The sequence below is a fragment of the Accipiter gentilis genome, chromosome 4, assembly GCF_929443795.1.
Source record: "Accipiter gentilis chromosome 4, bAccGen1.1, whole genome shotgun sequence".
NCBI lineage: Eukaryota > Metazoa > Chordata > Aves > Accipitriformes > Accipitridae > Astur > Astur gentilis.
The window spans coordinates 4591468-4610266 of NC_064883.1; the positions used below are offsets into that span (position 1 = coordinate 4591468).

Consider the following 18799-nt stretch of genomic DNA (forward strand, 5'->3'; position numbering starts at 1 on the left):
GGTGGCATTCCTGCACAGATCACAGATGCCCTGAGTGACTCTCCCCGGGCCCCGCTGTCCCAGCCACACAGGACAGCCTGCAGCACTTCTGGTCCTGCCATATTTAGCAGCATGAAAGATCCTGCTTTCTTCTACCTCTCTGATCTACAAGCGTGGTCCCTGCCACTCCAGTATGTGAATATCCCGTGAGCATTCATATTTTTACCTTTGTAACACCCAAGTGAGATAAGGGAAGAGCTATTCTTCTTACTTTACAGATGGGAAACAGAAGCACTGACAGCCTAAGAGCTTGATTTGCTTGGGTCTTAAATTCCTAGAAAAATGCAAGCAGTACCCAGCTGGGATTTTCAACAGCAACCGACAACCTAGCCGTAACTCTAGCAATATATCCTTTCCATGTCTTGCCCCAGGTTACACATGGGATCCATAACAGAGCAGGGAACTCCGTTAGACTGTGCTCAGTCCCTCTAACATGGGGGCTCCGAAGCACCCCCAAGTCTGTGCGCGCACCCCGCTCCCCTGCCGACTGCAAGGCAGGCCAGGGCTGGGTGCCTTCTGCCCCCGATCACCGCCACTACTGCTGGCAGGGAACTCAGGAGAGATGATGAAAGGCTCGCCTTCATTTTCTGATCTCCATGGCCAGCTAGGAATCCACTTCCTATAAGACTACCCCACCATATATACAATTACACAGGAACGTCCCAGAAGACAACAGACCTGGCCTGAGAGAAGTCCCAAATCCTCTCCTGAAGGCAACTCAGCAGCACCCACACACGTGGGGGCTGTGTCCCACGCTGGCATAAGCAACACCAGAAACTGCCACAAAAACCTCTACTCTTGACTATACTGTCCAAGCCAACATCAGCCTGATATACCACCAGGACATAAGGCTGAATCTACCAGGCTAGTCTTACATATTGAGCACGTATGATCTGGAAATCACCAATACCCACCGACCACGCATTTCCGAATGAAAACACCCCAAAACCTTTTTCCGAAGCTGCTGCATCGTTTTGTTGTGTCCCACAGGTATTTGGCGGGGAGCCGTCACTGCAACCACCTCTGGTGCCTCTCCCAGTAAAGCCAGGACTTCTGGCAACTACATACTCTACAGACATATTTACTACAGCTAGCATTAAAGGAAAACAAGGAGGCTGCAGCTGGTCTGCAAGAACAGATTCATGTTCTGCAGGGTTTGCTCAGGAGGGTATTTTCAAACAAGGAGTAAGGTTTACCCTGGTTTGCAACACCTGGTTTTCAAGCACCAGCTCTGCTAAACCCAGGGGTGGTATGTTTAACTAACATAGGAGATTTGTGTTCGCACCACCTTTTCAAAGAAAATTATACTGGTTTCCAGAGGCTGGTGTTGGTTTTTTGTTGTTGTTGTTTTTGCTTTTTTTACAGTTACATCAGCAAAGCAGTTCTACATTTGGGTTTATGTGTCCGTGTAGCCAGAAAGATGCGTTTACACCTGAGCAAACGTGGAAGGCAGAAAGCTTGTCAGGATTAATTATATCAGGGATAAGAACTGTGTCTGGTTATACCTGTGTCACTCTCAGGACAGCAAGACTTAATGACGTGCTAGTAACTGAGAACAGGAGCGTCTTTCGCTAAATAAATGGCCAGACAGACACCATGAGGGAGCCAGGGTGAAAGTAAGTGTACAGACAGCATGGCCGGAGGGTTTGGCAGGCACAGTGGAGTTTACAGGGCAGCAGCTCATCACTTTGTATTAGGAGCCTACCTTCAAAATGAAAAAGAAAACATGTTAAATGAAAAAAATAAATCGTACGGAAAACTGAAGAAAAACATCCGAAAGATGCTAGCTCTGTAGTTTTTTCAGGTCGGTGATTTCTGCCTGGCTACTACCATGCAAAATTGCATGAGTCTCAAGTGAAAATTCTACATTATTGCAAAACTGAAAAATAGGATCTTCTTTAAAAATATTTATATAATTGTGCTATCATGTGCATGAAGTTAGATTTTTCGTTTGAAAATGGACTTTTCTTCCACTTCAGGCCCTCTTTGCTTTAACAGTGAATTCCCAAGGTCAGATCCTCATCTGGAGTAAAGTGGCGTAGGCAAAGAAGCAACACAAATGTAGAGAGAATGAGAACTCTGGCCTCTTTATTCTTTATTTATGAAAATGGAGCCTATTTCTGTGGCCTATTGATACAACTGTGGTGTCACAAATTCAGCATGTTTTCTCTGCAAGACCAAAAATAAGAAAAAAGGCACATTGTGAGGGACAAAACACTTAAAAATAAAAGGGGTCTGATTCTTCTTCCAGATCTGTTTTACAGTGTTGCCACCCCACCAATTCCAAGAAAGACTCTTGACTTGTAAACATAAATGGGAGAAAACTCAGATCCAATATTTTCAATAATAAATAAAAACTGCAAGGGAAATGAAATAGTTACTATAATCTCAACACACATCCAGGTATTTTACTAAGTCACAAAGTCTCCATTTATAGTTATTAAACGTTTTACAGTGTTTTGAGGACTTTTCTTTTATCTTCAAATCTTTTCAAGCATCCAAACAGAATAATTCAGAGTATTATACTAAAGGAATGATTTTATTCTTCAAAACTCGCCTCCTATCCAAGTTGATATTAGTTTTCAGTATTACTATGTCTGCCAAATAAATTTTTTATTTTCTATATATTCAGCATGTTCTTATGACACCATTCATCACGACTTTTTGCTGTGGCTTGAATCCAGCAAGAAAATGAGTGTTTTAATGTCTTTAATCACGTAATACTATTACACAGTTGTTTAGTACCACATGGACAAAATAAAACTGTTGTGCTCTATTTGGAAATGCAGTAAAACTGACTTGCTCTGTAATATTTTACATATCATTTTATTTCTCAAACTTTAGGACTGTTAATTCAGAACATTTCGATCTTCAGGTGTTTTTAAATCTTAAAATTAATAGAGTGACTCAGCAAGAGCCTATTCAGTGATCAAAACTACTTCAAGTAAGTATAGTAGCAGTTAAAAAGCTTATCATCCCAATTAATTTGTATTACAGCCACACTGCTGGATATCACTAATTGATTTATATACCCTCCTTTTTCTATACCCATTTACAAGGGCAATTATGAACTCCATCACATATGTTTAAATGGGTTACATTAGAATAATATCTAGAAACTAGATTGCTGAGCTTAAAATCTTTAAGAACAGGTAAATTCTTCATTAATGGGTACGCTATCAATCCACTACAAACGGCCTATAACCTTTCAGGCGGTACACGGTACTAATATTTCACTTTTCATGGGCAGTTTGGGGTTGACTCCAATGATGAGCTCCACCACTATTTTTAATTGTTTTTAAAATTGCATATTATAGGCAGCAATAAACACTTACAAATTAGTATTACACCATCCACAGCTTTCTGCAAAGCATGGTTTCTATAAACAAGTTAAAATGCATACATCTGTAAATAATAAGTATAAGTATGCTGAATTTAATGAATAAGGGCACTAAAAGAAATTGAACAGTAGGGGTTCAGCAATTAGAGTAACTGCCCATTTTATTAAAAATGTATTGTTTCCAGCTTTCACTTCAGAAGGCTTTTATTGCTCTGCTAATTCTAAGTTTTGATTTCCTTAGAAAAGAAGGTCTAACTCCGTATTTTCTTTGACAGTCCCCCGTCACACAGCCGCTTGCCTTTTTTTACAAGGCAACGGACAACCATGAAGCTTTACATCTCATTGCTCGGGATCGCGCTCTTGGGCCCTGGCTGCAGACCTTTTTTTTGGCGTTATGCCACCCAGAGGTACGATTCTTTATAGACTAAGGTTTCATCCCACAGTGGAGCTGGGATGAAACCTGCTGAACCAGCAAACCCCAGGCAGCCACCCCCAGCCCCTTCCCAGAGGTTACCAACCCCCCGGCGGAGCGGGCGGGCGGAAGAGTACGTGTCCAGCTTCCCAGCCATGCTGCTGCAAAATGGGACCATTTGCTGAAGCTGGCAAGGCTCGGGGCCGTGAAAGGGAGCCAGAAGTTTCCTCCTGCCACGCAGCAGCAGCCTCCTGCCGAGGACAGGGCAGTGCATAGACTGGGAAAAGCAAATGTAGCTTCTAAAACCAAGCACATATCCCGGTACACATCTCCCGCGCCCCTAACGTTATTGCAGTGAACCTCTGGGGTACCCCTGCTTGTATATAGGTGTTTTACATCCCTGTAGCTTACTTCCCGAGTTAAGTGCCAAGACTATCCTTTACACTAGCTTAATTGCACACGCATCGCTGCACTGCTGCAACGGTGGGGGTATAATTAAAACAATACATTATTTCCACTTAGACATGACATAGTAACAGGAAAAAATGGCTTTCATCACTTGAGCAACTGGAAGGGCAGTCAGACCAAAACTTAACCTTTCTGACATCCTCCAGCACACATACATTTGCAACATCTGAGACCGTAACAGGGATGAAATCTGTCCTCCTCCATCCCCTCAGCATGTCAGACAAGGACAGTGCGTTACTAAGAGCAGCTCACCTCAACATTTCTGATGCTCATGTAAGAAATTCAAGTTTATGGAATATTTAAGAATGGAGCACCACCAGTATCTTTTGAGGGGGCAAATAAAATATACAGTTTATCAAGCCGTAATGCTTGCCTGAGTGGAATTTCAATATTTCTGATTTGAATACCTGCCAGACAAAAGATGATAACACAGTGGGGAAGGCACCATGAAAAACTAAGGCAGTACCAGATTTCTTCTCCTTGTAATTCAGAGTCCTTGTCATTAAGTTTATTTAATATTTTATATCTTTTTATTCTTATTATTTTTATACTGGCATTTTACTTTCCACCGGTGTGGTTAAGCTGGCAAACATCCCTCTGCCCCTTTTCGTAGTAGGTGCAGCAGAAGCCGAAAGCTGGGAAGGAGCTTGGTGTCCTAGAGCCAAGCGGTAGCGACACCGTGATTGCGGCTCAGAGCACACCTCTACTCTCTGCCTAGAAGACCAAAGATCAATAAAATAAGACATTCACAGGAGACTGGAGACAAGATAAGTACCGTGACTGGAGAGCACGTTTTCCAATATTCTGTTCTTCTATTCTCTACCTGCAGTAGATTTTCCTATTGAACCCTTGGAGTGAGGAATGGTCATAATTTTACCTGTATGTCACCTGTCAGTACCATTCTCACTCAGAAGAGAAAAAATAACGCACACGCTGTACTGTAGGCAAACACGTACGTGCTAGCAGTATTTCCTAGTCAGCTGGTCTTTCTTATTCAATACCTACCTTCAACAGTGACTTGGTTGGTTTTTTGCCCGGCTAAGCTGCTCACAACTGACTGCAATATCCCACCTTTACAAACCAGGAAAATGTCAACCATACTTTATATAGAATATGGCAAAAAGGAAATACTTTATTTCCAAAGAGCTGGACAAGCAACATTCAGTCCTGACACCTGATGTCCCAAGAAACTGAAGGCGAAGCTTACACTTTGAAAAAGGGAACTTACCTTTTTCAAGTGAGATTAAATTCCAGAAGATCTCTGTCTACTGTGCTTTAATAATTTTAAAATGTCTGTATTATGATTATCCAGTATTACACGTATGTATATGTTTCAGAAAACATACATTTTTTAGGGGAAAAAATGCCACATTTGAGAGATTTGGGCCATCGTCTTCTGTAGAAATAAAGCTCATTTTTACAAATGCTTTTCCAGTTGTCACGGTTGGAAAGATATGTTATTAAATGCAAATTCATTCAGTGCCATCTTCCTGAATTTGCTGAAGGATGACTTTAGTGCCTCTGCTGATACCGAAAGGATTCTGAAGCCACAGCAAAGTATTACTGACAACACACCGAGGCTATTAAAAAAATTGCGGATAGTAATGAAACTGCCTATAGGACTATCCATTTCCACTTTAAGGTGCAGAAAACCTCCAACCTGTGGCACTAGTACTTCATGGAGTGACTGTGACAAGGCAGAGCAGCCATTTTAAGGAATTAGTAAAATCTAATGGCACAAGATTGTTAGTTAGAAATCATTGCTTTTAATTTCTTAGTACTTGCCTAAGTCTGACAACTGTACAGCAGCATGTAATTGCCCCAAACTGCAATATACCTAGGTAAGCTTTCCATAGAATAAGTTCAGGATGCTTTCCTTCACTTCCCTTTCTAAGTTCTGATCCTGTTTTGTCTCTCGTTACAGGGACCTCTTGGAATTTTGGGGAAATCTTATTAGTTCTTTTCCCACACTTTAACCCACCAGATATGACACATTTGTCATCCAAAGATGACAATCTATAAAAATAATAATTTAAAAAAGAGTAACCTGTGAACTCAAGAGATGCTCTCTGAGAAAACTCACCTCTGACCAATTTACCCTGGGATCAGCCCCTATGGGCAATCCCAGTGGGACAGGGGCACATTTTGGAAAGCTCCTCACACCACCCAGGCACATGGGAGACCCTGCTGTTTCACAGCACCCCCGGCATTTACAAACCAGTTTGCCTGATCACTGACTTCTATTGTTTCTTGAGATAAGCAGGGCCCCAGTGAACAATTAAAGCTTTCAATAAATAATCTGTAAGCACATTCATTTGATTTACTGTTATTTGATACAGCAGTTAGTTTCAATGGGGCAGTTACTATTGATCACATAAAGTACTACAGACAAACATGAAACACTTCCAGAACTCCATGGATTATTACTCTTTATCTGCCACTCATCTGGGTTACTTGTAATGGTTGCAAAATTTAAAATCAATAATAACAATTAGTGTTCTGTATACTCTCAGGAATGAATCACGTGAAATATGTTTTTTTACAAAAATGAAAGGCTGGAGCGCTTGCAAACATGGAAGAGTCCTGCAAGTAGCAAAACTCTAAAATAATTTATTCTGGTATTATAAAGTGTCCAATAAAGGGGGTAAAGATAAGAAAAAATATAGGTATTTTAAATGCACCTGCAAGCATACAGACAATTACAAAAGCGTATTGGTAAGATCTTCAAAGTAAATTGAAGAGATTTAAGAATACAACTTTCAGCTAAGCCGGTGAGAAAGAGGCACTGAATTTTTCCTTAGAAAATTCTACTACAAGCCCTAGAGTTTCATACCCACTCCTTGACCTCTACAGGAGTTTTAGGTTGTTAACAATCGCAGGACTTGCTCCTATGTAGGGAACTGAAGGCATAGGAAAAGGTCTAACTCCCCACTAGCTTTTACTGGAGAGACTGTCACCAAAAAACCCTGGTATCTAAATGTAAGAAATTAAAGCAAAACGACATTAATAAAGCTGGAAAGCGATTGTAATGGATATATGTTGAAAAACACCTTTTCTCTTAGCTTCAGATTCATATAAATTAGTTGTGAATCTAATGAAACGCATAGAAATAACAGTATTTTGAGATCTCTGCTAGAGTAATAATTCTAGATAATTAAAATGCAAAGCAATAAGAGAAATGTTTTATCATTAAACTGTAACCAGAGCTCTGTGTGAAATCATCCATTCAGAAGACTTGGTTTTCATCAATTATTTGTTATTTATCTGATGTAAATATAAGAAGGTCTAATTAAAATGTATGACTCCTTATGCAGCTTCTTGTCATTAAGACCAATGAAAGCATTCTGAAGACCATAATGAAATAATTATGTTTGCCTTTAAGAATCCTCTTCAACAACACATGGCAGTACTACACTAAATTAAAACATCAGGAACTAAATTTCTCTTGCATCTATTTCCATTTTCACTAATTATACCCCCAAGCTTTGCAACAGACCAGGCCCTAAAATTCTTTTGAAGCTGAAACAGCCTGAGGAACAGCAGCCTTTTCATAGTAATGGACTTTGATGAAGAAACAAAGGTAATGCAGCCCTGGAAGCATTAATATTTCAAATAGAGTTATCATGTGAAAATATGTGTTTATTTGAAAAACGGGGAAAAGATTGTTGGTAAAGAGCCAAATACGTGTTCCAGGGAAACCAATACTCTGATTTAATCTCATTTAATTGCGTCATTCCTTCCTCACCTCTTTTCGTCAGAGTATTTTTTCTTGTTCTGCACAGAAATTAAGGTTAGAGAAAGCATAACAAACACAGTATTACTGAGCAGTGTCAGTGTATTATGCTGTAACTAAGCTCTGCTTTCACATTTCGGTAAAGGTGAAAACCGCCCCTGTGAACAACTGCAGCGTTCATACTGGACTCCATTTCAGGGAGAGGGGAACAGCTATTTTCCCAAACCATCCCCAGACACGCAGTGCTTCCTAACACATAGCTCGTGCTTCAACCACGAAGTCTTGCAGGACCTCTCCAAAACACAGAGAGAGGAAAGGATTCGGATAAGGAAAAAAAAAACCACCCCAACACAGAAGGATGTGAGTCAGCTCTGACTTCTTGCAGGCAGCCAAAGGCTTCGTTTCAAAACTTCAGAGAGATAATGGATCCTTTTTGGCGTGGTCTCAGAGAAGTGAATGTGGCAATACACGCAAAGCGTAGAAAGACGAGCAGTTCACATACCTAACCTGCGTAGCACGTGACGATATATGCAACTGTGCAATCAGAAAAACACAGCCGGAATGTGCTCTCCAAATGGAGAGAGGAAGGCTGAAGTTCACCAGGGGATGAGGGCTTGGGAAAAGTATATTCTTCTGTTAGCTGCCCTCATCAAAGACACTTTTTACACAAATACCTGGAAGACATAGGTGATTTGCCACTTTGTTCTGCATTTTACATCTTGGTGTTCAAAGCGTGGGGTGCAAACAGAAGGATCTTTAAGAAAGACAGGTCTCCGAGACTTCCCAGGCAGCCACTAAGGAGGATCTGACTTATACCCTGATCCAGTAACTAATAAAATTTCTTCCTCGAATCACTGAAAAGTGGAAACCCAAACAACAAAGCAATGCAAAGGAATACTCTGAAAGATGGGGGAGGGGGAAGAAAAACCTCCTCAGACCAAAAGTTGAGAGGCAGAAGTATGAACAACTGCTTAAAAACAAACCAACCAACCTCCCTCCTCCCCCCTCGCCCAGGACCTGATCCTAACAACAAAAAAGCTCGCACGTGCATGACTTTTTTTAGCCAGTCCTTTGACTGGTGCCCCAGGCCAAAAACGCAGATTGGTGCATCAGTGCTCTCAGCTAGGAAGGCAAGGTTTGTAGAGAAGATAGGACCTTTGATTAGAGCAACCCAGAGAGCTGTGCAAAAAGACCCCCGAGAGTCGCGCTTCGGGGGGGGGGGGGGGCACAGGCATTTCCCTATGCCTGAAGCAGGGTCCTGGGGGACAGCATCCGGCTGCTGCGGATGAAACGCCTGGGCGTCTGCGGCCCTTGCCAAGGGTAAGGTTTGGGCAGGTCTCGCCAGATGGCACTGTGACACAGTTTTCCAACTCCTTTTTCTTCGCGTGCGAGCGAATGTTCAGTCTTGGAAAGACAGGCAACTCTGGTCTTCGTTGTGGGTTTTGGGGTACGAGGTGAGGAATTAAAGAGGTGCTGGGCAGATGGAGGGAGGCGAGCGGCAGAGGAGCCTGCTCCCTGCCCCGGTCTCTGCCCACAGCCAGTCCCTGAGCAACAGCGCTGGGGGCAGCAGGCTCCGAGAGCCCCGAAAGCCAGGGTCCGGCCACGCCGTGCCTGAACGCCTCTAACCCAGATGAGTATTTATGAGCAAGTGAAATATTTAAATCAACTCAGATGCCGTGACATCCACTTATCGCGCAGGAACGTGGGAATCCCTCTTGGTATCGGTCACCAGCAGGCAGAGGAGTGATTCTGGCACAAGACTAGAAGATGACAAGAAAGTCTCGTAGGAAAAGAGATACACACCTCTATATGATGTGCTGCTGTGCCACCAGCCAGTTCGGCGGAGGAGACCACTGGAATGGTGTAATGGCCATTTCAGGAACTCACCACAGGCTGCATTCAGATGGAAAAAAAAAAAAAATCACAGGATTCGAGAGATTTTTTTGTGTTATTTGACTGTTCTTTTGTTTTGTTTTTAATTGAACCATTCCTTCCACTGTTTGTATCTTACGGGCACAAATGGCTTCCTAGGATTGGAGCACCCGCTGAAGCAAACCTGAGTTTGCCACTCAAACTGTGGCAGTCATCTCTGGTTGCTGCAACAACAGGCAACTTGTTTAATTGCTCCACACCTCTGCTATATATCTTTAAAAGAATAATGATCCTTCTTTCTTTCTTTCTTTCTTTCTAAGAAGAAAAGAAATGTTGGATATTCATTGTGCTGAACGTGCAGCACAATGGCATGAGCTTTTACTGGTATTTTGTAAACATACTGGTAAATAAATACACTAAAGGCTCACTCATACGACCACTCTATGCCTAAAACTCTTATTAAAATCAAGGGTGGAGGGTTGAGTGCATTTAAGTGCTTCACTAGATAAGGCTCTAAAAGACAAAAATACACTTAATTTGTCATTTTATCGTTCAAAGGTCCTTGCTAAAAATACAAGGTGAGCCTAGAGAAAAATATTATGGTTTAATGGAAAGAGATCCTCCAAACCATTAAAAGAAGCTAAGCGGTGCTAAAAAAACTTTGTTGCGAGACATTTCTCTGCTCTTTTTCTTAAGGGATGCACTTAAGAGGTAAAATGTAAGTCACTGAAAGTGCATAAAACGGAAATCCCTCCAAACTATGGACGGACTTTAACATCACGTCCTTAGTGGTGAGGATCCAGAGCACTCTGAGAATTTATAAATACTCATTCAAGCTTTAACCTACTAAACCTATACAAGTGTCACTTGCATGTGTGTATTTAACTTACATAGTTTTATAATATTCAGTTTATATATGGTATAAGCAAGGGAAAGAAAAATCACCTTGTCCAAGGGGAACAGAAGGTATATTATATACTCTGTGTCTAGGATTCTTTACACAGACTTGCTGGATTATATTTCCATCTCTCTTAACGAAAGTATTTGAAGAAGCTGTAAGGCTCAAACAATGCTAAAAGAAAGCGGGGTCAGCTATATAAGGGCTGGCATTAGTTTGTTAAAAGGTTTTTTCCTACCCGCTCCCAAATAAAGGGACAAAGAAATGAACATTGTGGGAATGTGTTTCTAAACCACATGATATCCTTATCAGATTGTTATGTACAAGGGAGGTTCTCACACAGGGACCCCATGCTGGTGAGCTGCCCCGTCACATGATGCAAAGTTCTCCGTTCCTATTCAGATTACTAAAATGAGCTGAAGGAAGCTAGATTTTTCCCCTCCTCCCTCCCCCCAAAATAAGCAAAATGCACAGTGACCAGTCATATTAATTCACTGCCATTGGGAAAACAATCCTGAGCAGCTGCCAATGATGAGTGAGTAGGCGAAGAAGATCATCTAGCTATTAAAATCTATACCACAAATTTGAAACTGCCTCAGATTAATATCTGATGAGCAGACTTCAATGCAAGGAAGTAAAGAGAGAATCAGAGAAATCTGCGAGTCAGACAAAATACAGGGAAAAAACCTCAGCTGACTTGTAAATTTATAGAAAGAGAGTAATAAGTTTTTTATAAACAAGTCCTACTTTGTCTTGTAAGTGTATTTCCAGTGTTGTGAACTCTGTCATTGAATTACTTTTCCATATAGTTTGGGGGAAGGGGGAAAGTCTTTTAAAAATTTTCGATATTAAATGAAGGTTCTAAACAGTATTTAGTCATTTAAATATGTGGCCTGTTTTTTAAAAGTGCTGAGGGAGCGCCTAAATGCTCAGCATATTTGGAAATGAAGCCATGAAATGTGGATTTAGGATGCTAACTTCAGGCTACTGTTTCTGACATTCTTAACTTTTGTAACACATTTGCTCATGCAACAATGGATTAATAAAATCCCAGACCTCAGATTATTTCTAAAGACGACGGTTTAAAATCCACATTTTTGGATGGAAGTTGTTTACTGGTTACAATTAGGAGGAACATCTAAGATTACCGTGACCAAAAACCTGCACAGAAGAACCATTCCTACATGATACCAGTTTGTTTATTTTGCACCTAGAATATGGTTCTCGTAAAAAGACAGCAGCAGATGAAAGACATGACTCTTGGTCTGCCTGCTAGAAAATCCAGCTCTGCTACCCTCCTGCCTATCCTTTTTCTCGCAGTACAGAGAAAACGATTTTTCCGTTACCTTAGAATAGTTTTAGGCATTTTGTGGCTTGTATTTTTGCGCTTCCATTTGGTTTGAAAGGGCTTGGATTTCAGCAAGAAGTGGCACGGGTCACACTGCATGGGGACAGACTTCACGCACGTGAGCAAAGGTCAGAATCAATCATAGCTCCGTATTTCCAGGCCTACTACCGCTTCTGGCAGTTTACCCGGCCAGAAGGGGCTAAAATAGTTGCTTCCCGAGAGGAGCACACATCAACAGGGGGCAGGGATGTAGTCAGCTTCTCAACCACGCAGCAGCGAGAAACGAGGGGGAGAGGATCTCCTTCTCGCCGCGGCCACTGAGCCATCTAAAGGTTACGTGCGAAGTTTTCAGCGAAAAGTTGGAAGATTTCACAGCGCAGCGACTCGAGAAGGACAATAGGCCTATTTAGGCAATTACTTTGTGCGGGCTTTGTTACTGGGCAGCCCTGCTCAGCCCCAGAAAGTCTGGATAATCAAAAGCGTCCAAGTACAGGAAGGGGAAAAGTACAGCCCCACCCTCCGGCGCGGCCGCTGCCAGGACCTCTGCATGCGAAGGGCGCAGTCTCTCGGCCGAAGCTCCTCGCCCGGTTTCACGCACCAACCCGCACCCTTCCCCGCGGGGCCGCGCGCCGGAGAAGCCCTCCCAAACCACGCCATCACGACTGGGCCCCGGCAGCCCGGCCCCGGTGCCGGCGTCCGCCGCGCGGGGGCTGCTGCCGGCCCCCAGGGCGCACACGGCGAGGGAGGGCGGGAGGCTCCCCCCTCCCCCCCCGCATCCCGCAGCCGGTCGGTCCCCACGGCCAAACGGACCTGGAAACTCATCGCGACCGTGCTCTGCCTCTGAGGTCTCCAGGGGGACGGGGCACGGCGCCCCCCTTCACCGCCCCGCTCCCCGCTCTCGACGCCGGCTGCCGAGCGCGGCCGCGCTTCGCCGCCGGCTGAACGAGAGACCCCCCCCCCCCCCCCGCAAAGCCAGCCCCCGGGGCAGGGGGGTGTCGGGAGGGCGGGAGCGTAACACGCCGAGCGGGGCCGCCCCGCTCGCTGCCCGTGCGGCCGCCGGCAGAGGCCGGCCCCGCCGCTCGGCCGGGCCGCCGGGCGGGCGGGGGCGAGAGGCGGCGGCTCGGCAGCGAGCGGGGATTTCGCGGGACGCGGGGATGACCGGCTGCGCCGCCTGAACCGTTCTGTCTCTCTCTGAACTCCTCAACTCGGCCGAGAGCCTCTTCGAGGCGGCGGCGCCGCGCCGGCCTGGCTTTGTTCTGACAGGTCGCACCTTTGCTGCACAGACTCATTAGGCAGGCGGGCAGTCACCCAAAGATAGGCTGCTTCTCCTCCAAGCTTATCCCACCCCGGCTTCGCCTGCGAACACCTCTCGTCTTTTTTGTCTGCGGGAGCTTTTGACAGTGGTGCGTGTCCGCTGGCGCTTTCCCGTGCGGAAAAGCAGCTGGACGAGGCTAACCGCACCGGAGTCTAGGTAGGGAACAGTCCTTCTCGTTTCAATCGGTGTGAACGGAAAACATCCCCGTGCCGGTTTGTTTTTTTTTTGGTTGTTTTTTTTTTTTGTCGAATGAAGGGGATCAGAAGCAAACGCTTTTCATCACGTATTCCAGGGCATTAAGCTACGAGTATGAAAATGTAAACAAAGGCTGTATCCCTAAGCAAATCAGTCCTAGTGATTTAGCTGTAAAGTTTATAGATGAACTTTAAAGGAAATAACCTGGTTCAAACAGATCTTGCCTTCTGGGCACTAGCAAACACACCTGCAGCAATTCGATACTTGGGAATGCAGATTACAAGTCCTTCACTTCAAAAATGTTTGGTTTTAAATTCAGGGAGATGAAAGAAAATAAAAGTACTGAGCTTTTTTTCTGCTGAGCGCAGATGTTGCCAGCGTTTCCAGTGCTCGCAGGGAACGAGAACCTGACCCAAACAGGGCAATAATCCGGAATTCAGAAGGAAAATGCATGCCTTCTGCAGTCGCATCTTCACGAACCTTCTGAAAGTTAATACCTACTAGATACTTCCCGGGCAAACACTTCCCACCAAACCAAAGGACGGACTGTATACTGCACGAGCTTTCACGTCCTATTACGTTCTGCTGCTGTATCCATAACTTTTGCCTTCATCAAATTTCTTCTTCTTCTAAACCAAACAAAATGCGGTAGGCAGAAGTCTTCTACTTGATATAATTAGCTGAAACGCTACATACTACTGCCAAACAAACTTACTCTTGTTTTGGGCCTGCTCATTTGGGTTTTTGCCTGTTTAATTAACGAAGACTAATGAAGACTTTTTTTTTTTAATAGGCTTTTCCAAGGCCAAATCACCATTCCTTGCAGCTCCTCTCTCAGGGCCTGCCCTGTTCCCACTTCCACAGTATTTAGCTAGCTCACATTTCACCAAAAGTTACTTGTTTTCTCTCAGTATTTGTTGTTGCTGCACTAGGAGGGAGCAGAAAATTCTACCTTACTCAAAAAAGTAGAAATTACTCATTCTTGCCATCTTAACGCTTTTGTCCTCTTAAGAACTATTCTTGTCTAATTCGATTACATTGACCTGATTTTATCTTACGAGAAAAGGAGTGAGAATGACTCATGATTAAAAGTGCAGTCCGTTCTAACTCTCATTTCTGAGTCCATAATTTTCTTTGCAAATAAATAATTTCTTTTTAAACCTACAACAATGTAACTAATATCACATAAAACATAAACACACATGAGCGCAAAATTAGGGGTTTTTTTGTGTGCTCGTAACAGATCTTCCAATACACAGTGGCTAACATTTGCAAACCCATAGCAGGTTTTTCCTCCGACAGGGGGGAGGAAAAAAAAATACCACACAAGTTAAGGTCATGTTTGGGTTGCGCCTTACCCTCTATTTTTACTTTGCAGACCCTCATGGACTAGAAAATTCATGGTGCTGCAGGAGTGCGCTTGCTTAGTGAATCGTAATGGGATTAACGTACTGAAGATGTGCTGAAGTTGGAGACCTACAGCATTTTGCCCTAACCCCTGCAATGGCCAATTTTGCCAGTGTTTCAGTCAAAGCCCTGATGCTGTCTGGGATTGTTACTGGCCTGTTCAGAGGCTGCACTATCCATGTATTATTCCCTTAAGAACCATTTACCTTTTACTCTACAATCACGTCTCTATCAAAGCAATATTTCTAAGGCCTAAAGCAATGGCTGCAGGTGTACTGCTTTTATGGCAGAGCCAAAAATAAAACAACAAACGAGACCAAAAAACCTATCTATTACATGTCTAATAATTTCAAAATTTCGCTATGATTACCTTTCGCTAAATCACAGAGGTCTTCATAAAAACAGAGAATCAGGGAACACTTGAGTTAGAATTAAACATTGCGATCTTTGTATTTGTAAGCACTGGAGCAACGTTTAAACGATTAAAAGCTTTCTGGACCACAAAAATTCTGGTTTTGTCATTATTTTCATGAGATGCAAGATAAAAATCTTACATGTTGAGAATATTTTGTATTTCATAATCCATATTTACATATATTTACCCATACACATAAAGTGCCTACACTTTCTTCAAAATTAAAACCAAAACTTGCGCTAGAAATCAAACAGATTTCTTCATTTGGACCCTAACTAAATTGCTTTTCCACATTTCTATACCATTAACTTTCACAGTTCAAATTACAGCCACCGTACTATGATTCAGGTTTCAGCCTGAATTTAAATTCCCATGCAGTGAGGATTAATCCTATTGCTTACAAAGTTACGAGACTGGATCCCTGAATGCATTTTCCTGTATTTTTTATTTACTCTTGTTAATACAAGTTTCTTTGATTAGCTAAACTTTACTGTTATCAACACTTGTCTCTTATCACAGGCCCTAGGCAAATGACATATTTACCACTCATTCCATTCTGATAAGGGTAATCCTGTGTTTGACTTGCCCAAGAACAAACACCATATATTTTGTTTTTAAGAATCCTGCTTCTAGGTATTAACAACATACAAGAGAATGAGCAGGACGTTTTTAAACCATAAGTTATTTGAAGAATATTTTGTGAATGTAAGCTTTTAACGACAGCATATACCTTCTACTCCAGGAAAGTTTATTTAATTCCAAGTTTCCGCAATATCACCACTGAAGTTATACTAAAGTTTAAACCGCGGAGGGAGGAAAACACGTTTTTAGTAAAACATCTGTTTTGGGTTTTCTGTTTCCCCTAACTGAAGCTCTCCCATAGCTAGTACCAGTATTTTGAAGAAAAAGCTTTGTTTCGTATCTTGTTTGAAGCATTCTGAAAACAACATGGAGAAAATAAACATCCCATGCTGAACTTCACAGTCGTCTAATTTTAATTGTGAAGACATCAAAACATTTTCAGTGTTGTAGGCTGGTAGTCACTGATTTTTACAATTCTGTTTTCATTACTCAACCCACACAAACGTCATATGGTAACTGAAAACTTTCGAGCAGAGTGAAAAACACAGTATTTCACCAAACATTTTTTAATTTATTTTTTAATTCCCCCCTCCACTTCTTTGAGATAAAGTGTATCGAAGGAAGAACTATTCTAATTCCTAGATAACTTTTTAACATACTGCAAAACAAAATTTTCAGAGTTATACAGTTAATGGTGTACTGAAGTGCCCGAGAGCGTGCTAAAAACATTTTGATAGATAGCCAAGTCATTTATCTAAATCACCGTCAGAGCAGTGAAGCATCCTGCAAGCTTTTATGCAGAGTATAAGGTGATCCTTTCTAGCACTTTTTATCGTTTCTCAAACTTGAAATTGTAGTGTTAAAATACTGCCACTGTTTACCATCTATATATTTCAGCCACAAATCAAGACCCTATAACATAATAATACATTTTCAGAAGTGTCCTACCACTAACTCTCCCTCTTCATTACCAGTACAACGCTGCCTGAATCTCAAGGTATAGAAATAATTGATGGTTAAACTCAAAGGGTGTTCACAGTAAGTAGTTTTCTAGCAAAACAGCAACTTCTTAGAGAAACAAAGTGAAGAAGAAAGGTGGCAGCAAGGTCAGTACAAAGAAATATTGCCTTTTCTTAGGAAACTTAAAACTACTGTCTGATTTTTAGAATGGCACCTACCCACAGCAATTCCACATCTTTGCGAGAACTGTACGGAGCAGCATTTTAATTGCTTGGCTGCTCTGCTAAAATGCACTTCGAGACAACATGCATCCAGATTATCAAATGTGGTACAAAATTAGATTAAGGAGGCAAAGAACAAAACTACCACAGAGATGTTATGTAAATTCATCCTCCACTGGTTGGAGTTTTGCAAGTATTTGCTGTTTTATATTATAATGTTATGTGTTCTCGCTTGGCTCCACAACTGTTGTTAGGATCAATATGCTACATGAGAAGGGATAAACAGAAAGCAGTCGGGTGTCTCTCTCCTTTTTTCCTTTCTTGCCAAAAGGAGAAAAAAGGCTTGCATACCACATTTTGCACAAAAACTCGCCCCACCCCTCATTACCCCTGTGCTTAATTACAAGTATTTCTTTTTTTAAATACATGCAAATAAATTATTATTAATAATAATAGTAGTAGTAATAATAATAATAGTAATAATAATAATAATAATCGCAGCAGCTTTAAAGTGGAAAAATAACAGTTGGGACCTACATTGAGCACTGTGCCGGTGTTGCCACTCTGTTTGTGCCAATCCACTGAAGCATGCTTTGAGAGCCTTCTCCTGGAGCATGCAGGAAGACGGACTCGCAGTGTAGAAATCCAGCATCTGAGCAGGGCTCACTGCTAGAACATCCATACAGTCAAACATGATTCCCCCTGCACAGAATGCCTGCAAAAGTGCTTTCCTCTAGGTGTGGAGGAAAATGGCACATAAAAGTACACCCAACTCCATCAAACTCTGCCCCTTTTTTGGCACGTAGGCTGTTGGTCTTTTTCCCAGACCAGAATCATGAATTATGACAGACAACACAGCTAAAAGCCTGTAATTGATCCAAATGATCATTTACCATTTTCCAGGCTGCCCAGCCAATCCAGCAAGATGGGGGGAAGCCAGCCGCGTTCCAAGTTTTTGCTCCCATCAATTTCCCCCCCAAACTGCGCTAGAGTCACTCCCGCTCCTCGGGCGCTCGCCGGGTGCCCGCCGCCTCCCGCGCCGTGCCGATCGCCCGCCGCCCCGGGATAAAACGGCTCCGGTAGGGACCCGGGATCCCCCTCGTCCGCGAATAGATCCTTCTGCCTCTGAACAGCTCACTTCCTACTACTTGTGTCACAGGGAATGAAAGATTGAATTGCCTAATATATGCGAGTGAACTTTCCGTGAACCCTTCCCAGGCTGCTAACCTTCAAATGACCCAAGCGGTCTGACATCACCAGCTCCCAGGATTCTCACACGCCTTCACGGCTCCCAGCAGCCCTGCAAAAAAAGCAGGCAGGCGGGCAGGCAAAGGCTAGCCCCAGCCCTGCCGGAGTCGCCCCGCTGCCGCGGAGCGGCTGGCAACGGCGGCTGCCGACGGGGAGGCCAACTTGCAGAAAGACCCCAAATAATAAAGTTTAAAAAAAAAAAAAAAAAAAAAAAAAAAAAAAAAAAAAAAAAACCCAAAAACAACAAAAAAAAAAAAAAAAAAAAAAAAAAAACAACACAAAAAAACCCCAACCAACCAACAAACAAACAACGAGGAGGAGGGGAACGGGAGTGGGAATTGAGACG

General features: G+C 42.8%; 1 protein-coding gene across 9 annotated transcripts in view; it reads right to left on the bottom strand.

The window, feature by feature from the left end:
* RARB (retinoic acid receptor beta) overlaps nt 1-18799 on the bottom strand; it is a 336747-nt gene that overhangs the window by 78889 nt on the left and 239059 nt on the right. For 2 of the 9 annotated variants that reach the window (XM_049798664.1, XM_049798663.1), the window contains exon 1: nt 17743-18323. The exons of 5 other annotated variants lie outside the window; for them this stretch is intronic. In XM_049798664.1, coding sequence (XP_049654621.1) covers nt 17743-17899 — 157 coding nt within the window. In that variant the 5' untranslated portion in view covers nt 17900-18323. Of the gene's footprint in view, nt 1-9795; nt 9886-17742; nt 18324-18432; nt 18474-18799 lie in introns of those variants that run through there. 2 more of the 9 variants (XM_049798657.1, XM_049798666.1) reach the window with 2 other exon arrangements.